The 14,486-nt window shown below is 42.8% G+C and overlaps 2 protein-coding genes across 2 annotated transcripts in view; both read left to right on the plus strand.

The window, feature by feature from the left end:
- DNAH12 (dynein axonemal heavy chain 12) overlaps positions 1–14,486 on the plus strand; it is a 175,116-nt gene that overhangs the window by 95,898 nt on the left and 64,732 nt on the right. The window contains exons 44-47 of the mRNA XM_074957725.1: positions 709–870; positions 6,788–6,982; positions 7,885–8,018; positions 8,429–8,591. Of these exons, the coding sequence (XP_074813826.1) occupies positions 709–870; positions 6,788–6,982; positions 7,885–8,018; positions 8,429–8,591 (654 nt within the window). The remainder of the gene's footprint in view (positions 1–708; positions 871–6,787; positions 6,983–7,884; positions 8,019–8,428; positions 8,592–14,486) is intronic.
- LOC141990487 (uncharacterized) lies at positions 11,604–13,824 on the plus strand. Its single transcript, XM_074957726.1, has 2 exons — positions 11,604–12,303; positions 13,295–13,824. Exons 1-2 carry the CDS (start codon positions 12,132–12,134, stop codon positions 13,780–13,782), a joined length of 660 nt encoding a protein of 219 aa, XP_074813827.1. The 5' UTR covers positions 11,604–12,131; the 3' UTR covers positions 13,783–13,824.

Here is a 14,486-nt window from a genome sequence, read left to right on the forward strand (position 1 = left end):
CTAGGCATTGTATTCAAACCCAGTTTAAGTCAACAAGTCTGGCAGGGAATTTTGTGTAAGAAAGGTGATTAAACTACTGCCTTAATGCAGGCTGTCAATGACAAGCACTTTTTCAAAAGGAGAGATTAGGCTTCAGGTTGGCGCAGGTAGCCTGGCTTTTCATCTCTCTCTATATAGCATACACCGAACTCCCTGCCACCCAGAGGAGAATCTATCTGGCAATTGAGCTATACTTGTTGCCTGTTCAGCTCCCTTGGGGAATGTTATTAGTGCTTTAAGGTGAAAAGGGGGAAGGTAGTCACGGGGTGGGGGGCAGCTGCAGGGTGAGGAGGTGAGTGGCGAGCCAGCTGCACAGCAGGTGGTGGGGGGGGTCTCATAGCGGGCAGGGAAAGGGTCTGGCGCGGGGGGAGGTTGAGGAGGCGAGCAGCGGGTGGGAAGGAGGTGAGCAGAGGGGGGGATCTTGGGAGGGTGAAGAGGCGAGTGGCGAGTCAGTGGTGGGTGGGGGCGGGACCTGGGGCAGAGCAGGGGTGGAGTGTGGGCGGGGCTGTGGACAGAAGAGGCAGGACAAGGAGCTTGCCTCCCCCATGGGACGTTTCACCCACCGCCCATGATTAACATGCATGTGTTTTGGTTTTAATTTTCAAGAAGTGTGTTCCAGAGTGTGCCATACTTTCAATCAACTTAAAGTTAATTTTTTGAACCTTATAGAACCTTCTGAAGAGTGCAGGCATGAAGGGCTTGAAAACTGTGTTTATAATCACAGACACACAGATTAAAGAAGAAGCTTTCTTGGAAGATATTGACAGTGTTCTCAATACTGGAGAAGTACCTAATCTTTTTGCAGCAGATGAAAAGCAAGACATTATGGAGGTATCCTTAAAAAATGGCTATATTTCTCTTAAAATGTAATCTCTTATTTTCATTGTGGTTTGACAATAAATAGTAAATTTAAAAGGGGAACCATAAGTTAACTTGCCCCAGCAACACAATTTTAAAGCAAAACTGCAAAATTTTTGCATCAAGAATTTAACAATATATACCTTTTTTAAAGTGCCCATTTGGATATGTACAGTTCATTTAATGACTTTTACTGGATCTCATGAAATCTTGTTTTCACAAGATCTTCTTGTAAATTGTGTTAACTTGTTTATAAAATGGGACGGTTGATACATCCTGCCTCTGGTACAAACCTTAATTCTGACCTCATGCTTTCCTCACATATACATAACACACTATACACGTAACTTGTGCTTATATGCCAACCCTCAATATTTGCTAATGTTGCTGAGCTTGTAATGATGGATTTGCACTTTTTCTTATTACTTGGAGGAAGAAATAAGTTCTCTGGGACTATGTAGTCTGTCTCTGTCAGTAGAAGCTTCTTGTGTGGGCATTAGGGCATGGTTAAATGTCCCATAACTAGGCATTTCCTTGTTTTTAGGGCTTTCTTTTGGTGGCATGTCACATTTAACATACTTCAATCCCTTTTAAACAAATGTAGGAGGACGTTGTTTGATGGTGTATATGTATTGTTGGTGTGTGTGGTTGGGGAGGGTTGTTTTGTTTGTGGAATGCCATAATAAAAGCACAAATCACTTTTTCACTGCACCCCTGCAGTTTACATGGAAATCAGTGGCAAGTGCACTAGTATAACCAAGGCCAGAAATGGGCAGAAAGTGTATGTCATCAATTATATCTTCCCAGAATAGAGTTAGACCTACATTTTCAGAATACAGAGTAGCAGCTCTGTTAGTCTGTATTCACAAAAAGAAAAGGAGTACTTGTGGCACCTTAGAGACTAACAAATTTATTTGAGCATAAGCTTTTGTGAGCTACAGCTCACTTCATCGGATGCATTCAGTGGAAAATACAGTGTGGAGGGATTTATATACATAGAGAACGTGAAACAATGGGTGTTACCATACACACTGTAACCAAAGTGATCGCTTAAGGTGAGCTATTACCAGCAGGAGAGCGGGGGGGAAAAATCCTTTTGTAGTGATAATCAAGGTGGGCCATTTCCAGCAGTTGACAAGAACGTCCGAGGAACGGTGGGGGCTGGGGGGGGGAGGTAAACATGGGGAAATAATTTTACTTTGTGTAATGACCCATCCACTCCCAGTCTCTATTCAAGCCTAACTTAATTGTATCCAGTTTGCAAATTAATTCCAATTCAGCAGTCGCTCGCTGGAGTCTGTTTTTGAAGTCTTTTTGTTGAAGAATTGCAACTTTTAGGTCTGTAATCGAGTGACCAAAGAGATTGAAGTGTTCTCCGACTGGTTTTTGAATGTTATAATTCTTGACGTCTGATTTGTGTCCGTTTATTCTTTTACATAGAGGTTGTCCAGTTTGACCAATGTACATGGCAGAGGGGCATTGCTGGCACATGATGGCATATATCACATTGGTAGATGTGCAGGTGAACGAGCCTCTGATAGTGTGGCTGATGCGATTAGGCCCTGAATAGATATGTGGACACAGTTGGCAACGGGCTTTGTTGCAAGGATAGGTTCCTGGGTTAGTGGTTCTGTTGTGTGGTGTGTGGTTGCTGGTGAGTATTTGCTTCAGGTTGGGGGGCTGTCTGTAAGCGAGGACTGGCCTGTCTCCCAAGGTCTGTGAGAGTGATGGGTCGTCCTTCAGGATAGGTTGTAGATCCTTGATGATGCGTTGGAGAGGTTTTAGTTGAGGGCTGAAGGTGATGGCTAGTGGCGTTCTGTTGTTTTCTTTGTTGGGCCTGTCCTGTCGTAGGTGACTTCTGGGTACTCTTCTGGCTCTGTCAATCTGTTTCTTCACTTCAGCAGGAGGGTATTGTAGTTGTAAGAACGCCTGATAGAGATCTTGTAGGTGTTTGTCTCTGTCTGAGGGGTTGGAGCAAATGCGGTTGTATCGCAGAGCTTGGCTGTAGACAAAGGATCATGTGGTGTGGTCTGGATGAAAGCTGGAGGCATGTAGATAGGAATAGCGGTCAGTAGGTTTCCGGTATGGGGTGGTATTTATGTGACCATCGCTTATTAGCACCGTAGTGTCCAGGAAGTGGATCTCTTGTGTGGACTGGTCCAGGCTGAGGTTGATGGTGGGATGGAAATTGTTGAAATCATGGTGGAATTCCTCAAGGGCTTCTTTTCCATGGGTCCAGATGATGAAGATGTCATCAATATAGCGCAAGTAGAGTAGGGGCGTTAGGGGATGAGAGCTGAGGAAGCGTTGTTCTAAGTCAGCCATAAAAATGTTGGCATTACTGTGGGGCCACGCAGGTACCCACAGCAGTGCCGCTGATTTGAAGGTATACATGGTCCCCAAATGTGAAATAGTTATGGGGTGAGGACAAAGTCACAAAGTTAAGTCACCAGGTTTGCCGTGACATTATCGGGGATACTGTTCCTGACGGCTTGTAGTCCATCTTTGTGTGGAATGTTGGTGTAGAGGGCTTCTACATCCATAGTGGCCAGAATGGTGTTTTCAGGAAGATCACTGATGGATTGTAGTTTCTTCAGGAAGTCAGTGGTGTCTCGAAGACAGCTGGGAGTGCTGGTAGCGTAGGGCCTGAGGAGGGAGTCTACATAGCCAGACAATCCTGCTGTCAGGGTGCCAATGCCTGAGATGATGGGGCGTCCAGGATTTCCAGGTTTATGGATCTTGGGTAGCAGATAGAATACCCCAGGTCGGGATTCCAGGGGTGTGTCTGTGCGGATTTGTTCTTGTGCTTTTTCAGGGAGTTTCTTGAGCAAGTGGTGTAGTTTCTTTTGGTAACCCTCAGTGGGATCAGAGGGTAATGGCTTGTAGAAAGTGGTGTTGGAGAGCTGCCTAGTAACCTCTTGTTCATATTCCGACCTATTCATGATGACAACAGCACCTCCTTTGTCTGCCTTTTTGATTATGATGTCAGAGTTGTTTCTGAGGTTCACATTTGGGGACAATGTACACCTTCAAATCAGCGGCACTGCTGTGGATACCTGCGTGGCCCCACACTATGCCAACATTTTTATGGCTGACTTAGAACAATGTTTCCTCAGCTCTCGTCCCCTAACGCCCCTACTCTACTTGTGTTATATTGATGACATCTTCATCATCTGGACCCATGGAAAAGAAGCCCTTGAGGAATTCCACCATGATTTCAATAATTTCCATCCCACCATCAACCTCGGACTGGACCAGTCCACACAACAGATCCACTTCCTGGACACTACAGTGCTAATAAGCGATGGTCACATAAACAATACCCACCTGCTGAAGTGAAGAAACAGATTGACAGAGCCAGAAGAGTACCCAGAAGTCACCTACGACAGGACAGGCCCAACAAAGAAAACAACAGAACGCCACTAGCCATCACCTTCAGCCCCCAACTAAAACCTCTCCAACGCATCATCAAGGATCTACAACCTATCCGGAAGGACGACCCATCACTCTCACGGATCTTGGGAGACAGGCCAGTCCTTGCTTACAGGCAGCCCCCCAACCTGAAGCAAATACTCACCAGCAACCACACAACAGAAACACTAACCCAGGAACCTATCCTTGCAACAAAGCCTGTTGCCGACTGTGTCCACATATCTATTCAGGGGACACCATCATAGGGCCTAATCGCATCAGCCATGCTATCAGAGGCTCGTTCACCTGCACATCTACCAATGTGATATGTGCCAGCAATGCCCCTCTGCCATGTACATTGGTCAAACTGGACAACCTCTATGTAAAAGAATAAATGGACACAAATCAGACGTAAAGAATTATAACATTCAAAAACCAGTCAGAGAACACTTCAGTCTCTTTGGTCACTCGATTACAAACCTAAATGTAGCAATTCTTCAACAAAAAAACTTCAAAAACAGACTCCAGCGAGCGACTGCTGAATTGGAATTAATTTGCAAACTGGATACAATTAACAGAGTAGCAGCCGTGTTAGTCTGTATTCACAAAAAGAAAAGGAGTACTAGTGGCACCTTAATGAAGTGAGCTGTAGCTCACGAAAGCTTATGCTCAAGTAAATTTGTTAGTCTCTAAATTGCCACAAGTACTCCTTTTCCATTTTCAGAATAATGTTCACACATTTTGAGTGCTTAGCACTTCCAAAAATCAGGGCTTAGGTTTCATAAGTTGGACATTCAAAATTAGAGTAGTATTTTGAAAATTTAGGTCTTAATCTTTTCACATATCCATGGCATGTCAACTAATGAATCATCATGGTGTTACATTTCCAAAACTCATAGAAGTTGGTGCACCGTACATGCACAAATGTTTTTATTTAATTAGTTATGTTACTTGATACATTTTTAAAAAAACATTTCTTTCATTGTGGTTTGATAAATATATTGAGAGCAGCATTCCATATACTTTGCAAAGAAGTTAGATTATATGATGATTTTAATTGATTGGATTTTTAAGGTTTTATCTTTTCATTTTAACCAAGTATTTATTAAAGATGGTTGGCTACGGATAGTTCTGTTTCAATTTCATAGTTCTTTTGAACACATTCTTTAATTTCAAATAATTTTCTTTCCATGTAGCATTTAAATGTGGTAGTTATTCTGCAGCATGTCAGTTGAGATAAACTCATTCATTGTTCATAAAAATATGTTCAATCAAAATAATTCTATCTTTCCACTTTATAGATTTCTAAAAAACAATTGCTAGGTTATGTGAAATAGTCATATTTTGCGGAAAAAACTTTTGAATTTTAGGGAAATGGATGATCTGTTTTTTGTGGATTGTTAGTTAATTGAGATCAGTATTTATTGTATTGTAAGAACAGTACAGAGTAACAGTGTAGATGCTTCATATATTCAGAACATAAGGTTTCTTCTTCTAAGAAAAGTTTTTGCAAATGATTAAATGTGATATGTTTGTGTATCTGGACATTTGAATCCTTCTCTACCTGTAGGTAAATACTGCACATCCTTTTAATGAATTGTTTTGAGTATCACTTTCAAAAATGCTTTCAGTAAGTTGTTTATTTTTATGAAATGTGGTTTAGGAGGTTGGTGTGGTATATGGCACTTAAAATGTATATTAGAGGAAGAAGAACATTGATTTTTATGAGATTGACTTTCCTTAAAATGAGGATAATAATTTGCACCTTTTTAATTTATATTAATAATTTATATCTTTTAAAATGTTTTTGTAAGTGGTTGAAGATTGATTTTAATTGTCTTATTGTTGTGTTACTAATAAAAGGCTAAGATACTTTATTGCCTGAGGAGGTTCAATTTCAAATTCTGATTTTCAGAATGTGATTTATAACCTCCCCATAAAGAGAGGGTCACATTTTAACCAGTTTAATCTTTATCCTAATCTAGAATACTAGATTGGTCAAACCAGCAGGAAATTAGTTCTAGAATAGTGGTGGCAGAGTTACAGATAAATACGACAGGTTTCAGAGTAGCAGCCGTGTTAGTCTGTATTCGCAAAAAGAAAAGGAGTACTTGTGGCACCTTAGAGACTAACAAATTTATTTGAGCATAAGTTTTCGTGAGCTACAGCCCACTTCATCGGATGCAGTGAGCTGTAGCTCACAAAAACTTATGCTCAAACAAATTTGTTAGTCTCTAAGGTGCCACGAGTACTCCTTTTCTTTTAGATAAATACGAGTGTGGCACCCCCAAATATTATTTGCTTATTGTTCTGTTTTTCTAATTTTATTCTGTTTATTAGCAGGTTTTGTCTTATTTTACCTATACTACATTTTAGATCATGTGATGTCAAAAAAGGATGATTTAAATCATTTTGAAATACAGTATTTAATGACAGGTTATTAATCACAGGCTTCCCCATCCCATCCATTATTCTCTAGGGTGTTCGTGCAGTAGCTCAAGCTGGCAGTAAACATGATGAACTCAGTCCCCTGGCCTTGTTTGCCTACTTCGTGAACCGCTGCAAAGAAAATCTCCACGTTGTGGTAGCATTCAGCCCAATCGGAGATGCTTTCCGCAATCGTCTGAGACAATTCCCGTCTCTCATCAACTGTTGTACTATTGACTGGTTCCAGGTTTGTAAAAATATGTTGCTGCCTCAACAGAGGGTTTCAGTTTTCTAATAATGCCTGTATTTTCATACCCCATTATGTTTCCCTTCTACCCTCTGGCTAGCAGGGGTCAGCCTCTCTCAAAATATTTAAAGTATAACAAGTCATCCTCACTCATGTTTTTGAGAAACTATTTGATATTTCACCCTGTTACAGGTAAAGCTACAAAATAATTTAAAAAAATTAGAATGTCGAGATGCAAAATATTGTAGGGGCTGACCAGTTTCAGCATGGTTGTTCCTAACGTTACTCTGTCATCAACAACTTGCTCTCTAATGATGCTTTATTCCTTCATTTGCTGATTATTGATTGTTTTGTTTAATCCGATAATATATGATGTGCTATGTCTCAAGGCATTCAAGATTTTAAAATAGTTGTTCACATCTGAATCTTGGTTCCAATATAACAGTGTATAATTAACCTAGATTTTTTTGTTAACAAAATCAGTTGGGTGAAAAAGTAATACGTTCATAATTTCTGTTGCCAGTTTACAGGATCAACAAGTTGGAAGCAAAGGTGTAAGCAATTTGGAATGGCTGACAAGTGTGGGGGAGATTTCACTTTGTGATGCTGCACAGTGTTTTCCTATGCTGCTGGGAAAAACTGAAGATAGAGGTTCCTTAGCAGAACTAAAACCTGGATAATTACCTTTAATTGCTAAAGGCAACAGTCCTTACAAATGGTGTTATCAGCAATTAAACTGCAGCTAGATCTATTGATTAGCCACCAGCAAACCATTTCTTGAGACGTATTGTGTTGGACGCATTAAAGAAATTGCTTGTTCCAAAGTGTAAAAATTACGTCTTTGCACAAATCATGAGTGGTAACACCTACATTTTATTTCCTCCCTCTGCCTTTTTTTCCAGCCATGGCCTGAAGATGCCCTTGAACGTGTGGCTAATAAATTCTTAGAAACACTTCAGCTCACAGACAATGAACGGCAAGAAGTGGTGCCCATCTGTAAACACTTCCATACTTCTGTTTTGTCACTCTCTGAAAAGTTAGTTTTGTATATTTTTTAAAAAGGGGTGATATTTTATATAAATAAAGGTATAAGGAAGATAAGATGAGACTTTTTATGCTATCAAAAGTGGTAAAATTAAGAATAATCTAAAATTAAAAATAAAGTAATAGGTTAGAGAACATTTGTTAACAATTAAGGCAATTAGGTGATATGGACCACATTACTTAGTAAGGTAGTTTAGTCACCGTCATTACTGATAATTTCTGTACTGTGAATTTGTAAATTTGAAGAACTGTGCAAGAACTGTGCAAGTTTAGAACATGTTTGTGTGACTTTTTTATTTTTGAAACAAATGGATCATTCCTGTTAGTTGTCACACTTTTTATTTTCCACCCCTTTTATGTTTCATTAACTGTAGTTAGAAAGATTATCTTTCTTTTCCATAGATTCTTGGAAACCCTGAGACGACATAACTATGTCACTCCTACTTCTTATCTTGAACTCATTGCTGCCTTCCAGCAACTTTTAACTCAAAAACGGGATACTGTGATGAAAGCCAAAAAGGGTTATACTAATGGACTAGATAAACTAGCTTTTGCTGAATCTCAGGTGAGTAGATACACATGTTAGAACAGGCAGAAATTGAACTCGGAAACAGTTCTATAGAGACAAGCCAAAAGCAGAACCTCAAATCAAAACCTTAAAATTTCCAAGGTGGGAGCTAGATTCCAATCCCTACATCTGAAACAACCCCTATGGGTTTGGTTTTGGATTAAGAAGTGGTCTGTGTAGCTTGAATGCTTGTCTCTCTCACCAACAAAAGTTGGTCCAATAAAAGATATTACCTCATCCACCTCTCTCTAAAAATAGCAGAGAATTTATTTTTCAGTTTTGGTTCAGATGTAGCCAAAAACCTCATCAGAATATCTATGCATGTAAGCTTTGGTGCCAGAATATCAGAAGTGTCATGAAAACAGGAGGTCTTATAAGATTTTCACAATTCAGGTTTTATTTTGGGCAGAAATCTCAGGGCTTGTCTACACAAGGGATTTAATCCACAGTGAGTAGTGCCCTATACCTGTTGAGAAGCAGGTCGCCAATGCCATCGGAAGCTGGCCACTCACAAGTGTTGTTGATTTGTAACCAACCAATTAGGTGTAGGGAGATTGACTGCTGATGCCATTGTTATGCAGATGTGCGATGCCATGCATAAGGTACTATTGCACCAGGTTATAAAGCTTGGTAGTGCTCAGGATTTTGATGGCTTTGCACGCCTGGGTTTCCATACTGTATTGGAGCAGTTGATGGGACCTGTGTGCCTATTATTTGCCCCCTGTACCAGAGCTCAGAGTTTATAAACAGAAAGGGGTATTTCTGCCTGGTGCTTCAAGGACTGGTTGATCACTGTGGCAGGCTTATTAACATAAATAGAGGGTGGTCTGGAAGGGTCCACAGTACCAGGATCTTTCAGAATTCACTTGAGTTTACCTTAATGGAGAAAGGACAGTTTGCATCCAAGCTCACTATGGATATTAATGGTGTGGAGATTGCTTCAACTATCTGGGGAGAGACCCAGTTTATTCTCTATTTCCCTGGTTAATGAAGCCATTCAAAGGTCACTTGGACAGAAGGAAGTAACTGTTTAACTATGACGTCAGTAGTTGTGGAATGGTAGTGAAGTGTACATTGGGCTGTCTGAAAGAAGGGTGGTGCTATTTGTGGAATAGGTGGGAAGCTGCAGGAAAAAACTTGTTTTCTCTGAATACTGTGTGGGTGCCTCAGTTCCCCTATGCATTTCTTAAGTATCTGCCCCCCAAGATGGATCTGACTGAGCGGGTCCTGTTGTCTGTACCTACAAGCTCTATTTTGGACTGTGTTCCTGTCATCTAATAAATCTTTTGTTTTACTGGCTGGCTGAGAGTCACGGTGAATCACAGGAAGTGGGGCGTGCATGGCCCTGACTCCCCCACACTCCGTGACAGTCAGCATCCTGGTTGTGACCCCTCATGGAGATCTGCTCAGCAATGTACACAAAAATATCTTTATTCCAGTGTCTGTCCACAAGAGTTTGCTGTACTAACAGGTTGAGATCAAGGGTCTCAACACACTCCAAGTGGCTGCTTGAGGCATATTATAAGGCTTCTGGAGTGATAGCCCAATAGGAATTGTGTGGGCAAATAGCTTAATTAGTTTTAAGAGAGAGCTAGACAAATTTATGAGTGCAATTGTATGGGTGGGGCAGGGCTCAACAGCCCTGGGACTCATTTCTGGTTTATGTCTTTTGTTCCCAGAGTTCATGCTTCAGGGTTTCAGCAGGGGTCAGGAAGGGATTCCCCCCACCCTCAATGTATTCTGAGAGATGTTTTTTATCTTCTTCCTGTGAGGCATCAGGAATGGCCCTGGCTGGAGATGGGACATTGGATGGGAAGAGCCAGGGCTATAAGGTGGCACTGAGCAGTCTCTCTCTCATGTGCTTTGCTGGCTGGTTCTTGCTCACATTTTCAGGCTCTAACTGATTACCATGTATGGGGGTGGGAAGGAATTTTCTCCCAGGTCAGATTGGGAGTGACCTTGGGGTTTTTTCGCCTTTCTCTGCAGCATGTGGGTGTCGGTCACTTGCCAGGATTATCTGGGTATGTAACAATTAATCATTTCCTTGCTATTTTAGGGCTTGAGCACTGGTGCACCTCGGTCCCTCCTATTCTCTGCTTGTGGCACAGTCCAGTCTTTTGTGGGCTGTAATATTTTGTCTAATTTTCAGTTGCTGGATTTAGTACACGGGTGGTGGTGGTGATGGCAGCCTGTAATATACAGGAGGTCAGGCTAGATGATCTGGTGGTCCCTTCTGACCTTAAGCTCTATGACTCTATATCACAGCAATGCTGATGTATTTGAATCCAGGAGCAAAAAGGCAAATTCTGGCCCTTGTACCAGTTTTTACAGAGCTTTGTACATCAGGTCAACTTCCCAGAATAGTGAAAGGCACACAGGTAGACAGATCAGTAACAGACACTCACAAACAGCATGGAATAGCAGTTGGAGAACTGCCAAGTAGTGCACAGCAGCAGTCCATGCACATGAATAATACAACACATTAATTCAATTCTCATTGAAATTAATGCACTTTAAAAGAGGATTCCAGTGTTGGCAATGAATTTGGAGTTAATGCGCTGTCATGATTTGTGTCATGTGTACTCAGGCATTTTCATATCAGATTAACTCAAATTAATGCAGATTAACACGTAGACACACATACAAGCCATGTAGACAAGCCCTCAGAGAACAATTTGTGAGATAATGGCATGGACTAATCCAAATGTGAACCCTAACCCTGATTTTGCCTCAGACTCAGATCTCAAACTCTGTACTAAACCTGATCTGGATCCAAACACTGCTTCATCAACTCATCTCTCACTTCCTCATTGAATTTGCAGTCAGTCTAAGGCCTGGTCTACACTACGAGTTTATGTCGAAATTAGCAGCGTTAAATCAAATTAACCCTGCACCTGTCCACACAACGAAGCCATTTTTTTGTCGACATAAAGGGCTCTTAAAATAGATTTCTGTACTCCTCCCCGATGAGGGGGTTAGAGCTGAAATCGACATGGCCATTTCAAATTAGGGTTAGTGTGGACACAATTCGACGGTATTGGGCTCTGGGAGCTATCCCACAGTGCACCATTGTGACCGCTCTGGACAGCACTCTGAACTCGGATGCATTGGTCAGGTGTACAGGAAAAGCTCCGGGAACTTTTGAATATCATTTCCTGTTTGGCCAGGCGAGCTCATCAGCACAGGTGACCATGCAGTCCCAGAATCGAAAAAGAGCTCCAGCATGGACCGAACGGGAGGTACTGGATCTGATTGCTGTATGGGGAGACGAATCCATGCTATCAGAACTATGTTCCAAAAGACGAAATGCCAAAACATTTCAAAAAATCTCCAAGGCCATGATGGACAGAGGCTACAGCAGGGACGCAACACAGTGCCACGTGAAACTTATGTAGCTCAGACAAGCATACCAGAAAACCAAAGAATCAAACCGACACTCCGGGACATAGCCCCAGACATGCTGCTTCTATGCTGAGCTGCAAGCAATTCTAGGGGGGGCCGCCACCATTACCCCACCCCTGTCCGTGGACTCCGATAATGGGGTACTCTCCGCCATGCCTGAGGATTTTGCAGATGGGGAAGATGAGGAGGAGGACGACCGAGCTTGAGGAGAGCGCACAGTACACCATTCTTCCTGACAGCCAGGATCTTTTTATCACCCTGACTGAAATAGCCTCCCAACTCAACCAAGCCGGAGAAGGGACCTCTGGTGAGTGTACCTTTTTAAATATAATACATGTTTTAAAAGCAAGCGTTTTTTAATGATTAATTTGTCCTGAGGACTTGGTGTGTATTCGTGGCCAGTACAGCTACTGGGAAAAGTCTGTTAACGTGTCTGGGGATGGAGCGGAAATCCTCCAGGGACATCTCCATGAAGCTCTCCTGGAGGTACTCTAAAAGCCTTTACAGAAGGTTTCTGGGGAGAGCAGCCTTATTCCGTCCTCCATGGTAGGACACTTTACCACGCCATGCTAGTAGCAAGTAATCTGATCTCATTACATGACAAAGCCTGGCAGTGTATGGTTCCCAGTGTTTGCTGGCATTCAAGCAACATCCATTCTTTATCTCTCTGTGCTATCCTCAGGTATCCTGTGATATCGTTCATGGTAACCTGGTTGAAATACAGGGAATTTAATTAAGGGGACATTCAGAGGTGGCCGTTCCTACTGGGCTGTTTGCCTGTGGCTGAAAAGAAATCCTCCCTGCAGTTAGCCAAGCAGTGGGGGGTGGGGGCCATTGGCGCTGAGCTGTTCGCGTTTGGCTTGCAGTGATCTTCCCTGATACCAGCCACGTGGTGGGGGAAGGGGTAAAGCGATCATCCCAGAGAATTGGATGGGCGGGGGGGTTAGTTTGGTTTCTGCTGCTGCACGTTAACACAAAAACTGCAGCACTAAATGGCCAACTCAACGGGCTTTGCTTGGTATGGGAAAGGAGAGCGCTGCTGTTATGAAGGTTGCAGAAGCCAAAAGACTATGGCTTACCATGGCCGCCTGAAAGCCGAATTCTGTTGCCTGGCACTGCGTGTGTTATCTCTAACACCAAAGCCGCAGGCACTCAATATAAGATGCAAAATGCTGCCTTGTACTGAAATCACATGTGCTTTGTAAAGTGAATAGTGTTGTTCACTGTGAAAGAGTATAGCCATTATTCTGTAAAATGTATCTTTTTAAATACTTCACTCCCTTTTTTTCCTCCCGCAGCTGCAAATGTTTCAAGCCTCCCTCCTCTGTCCCAAAGGCTATCTCAGATAAGGTGGCAAAAAAACCGCACACGCGATGAAATGTTCTCTGAGTTCATGCAGTTGTCCGGCACTGACAGAGCTCAGCAGAATGTGTGGAGGGACACAGTAGCACAGTACAGGAAAGAAGCCAATGAATGTGGGGACAGGAGGGACGATCGAGATGAGAGGTGGCGGCAGGAAGATGAGAGGAGGCAGGATGCAACGCTGGGGCTACTGCAGGATCAAACGGACGTGCTCTGGCATCTGGTAGAGGTTCAGGAACGGCAGCAGAATCACAGACTGCTGCTGCAACCCCTGTTTAACCACCCTCCCTCCTCCCCAAGTTTCATAGCCTCCTCACCCAGACACCCAAGAATGCGGAGGGGGTGGAGGGGGCTCCGGGCACCCAACCACTCCACCACAGTGGACAGCCCAAGCAACAGAAGGCTGTCATTCAACAAGTTTTGAAGTGGCCTTTTCCTTCCCTCCTACCCTCCTCCCACACCCCACCCGGGCTACCTTGTGAGTTATCTCCCTATTTTTATAATCAAATAATAAAGAATACATGGTTTTTAAATGATAGTGACTTTATTTCCTTTGCAAGCAAGCTGTGATCAAAGTGGGGAGGGCGGGTGGCTAACAGGGAATTAGAGTCAACCAAGGGGTTGGGTTTTCATCAAGGAGAAACAAACAGAAGTGTCACAAGGTACCCTGGCGAGGCATGAAACTGGTTTTCAAAGCTTCTCTGATATGCAGCGCTTCCTACTGTGCTCTTCTAATCGTCCTGGTGTCTGGATGTGCGTATTCAGTGACCAGGTGATTTGCCTCAGCCTCCCACCCTGCCATAAACATCTCCCCCTTACTCTCACAGAGATTGTGGAGCACACAGCAGCAAGCAGCAATAACAATTGGAATATTGGTTTTGCTGAGGTCTGAGTGAGTCAGTAAACTGCGCCAGCAACCCTTTAAACATCCAAACGCACATTCTACCACTATTCTGCACTTGCTCAGCCTATAGTTGAACAGCTCCTTACTACTGTCCAGGGTGCCTGTGTACGGCTTCATGAGCCATGGCATTAAGGGGTAGGCTGGATCCCCAAGGATAACAATAGGCATTTCAACATCCCCAACAGTTATTTTCTGGTCTGGGAAGTAAATCCCTTCCTGCAGTC

This window comes from Natator depressus, chromosome 7 (assembly GCF_965152275.1).
Source record: "Natator depressus isolate rNatDep1 chromosome 7, rNatDep2.hap1, whole genome shotgun sequence".
In the NCBI taxonomy this organism is placed as follows: domain Eukaryota; kingdom Metazoa; phylum Chordata; order Testudines; family Cheloniidae; genus Natator; species Natator depressus.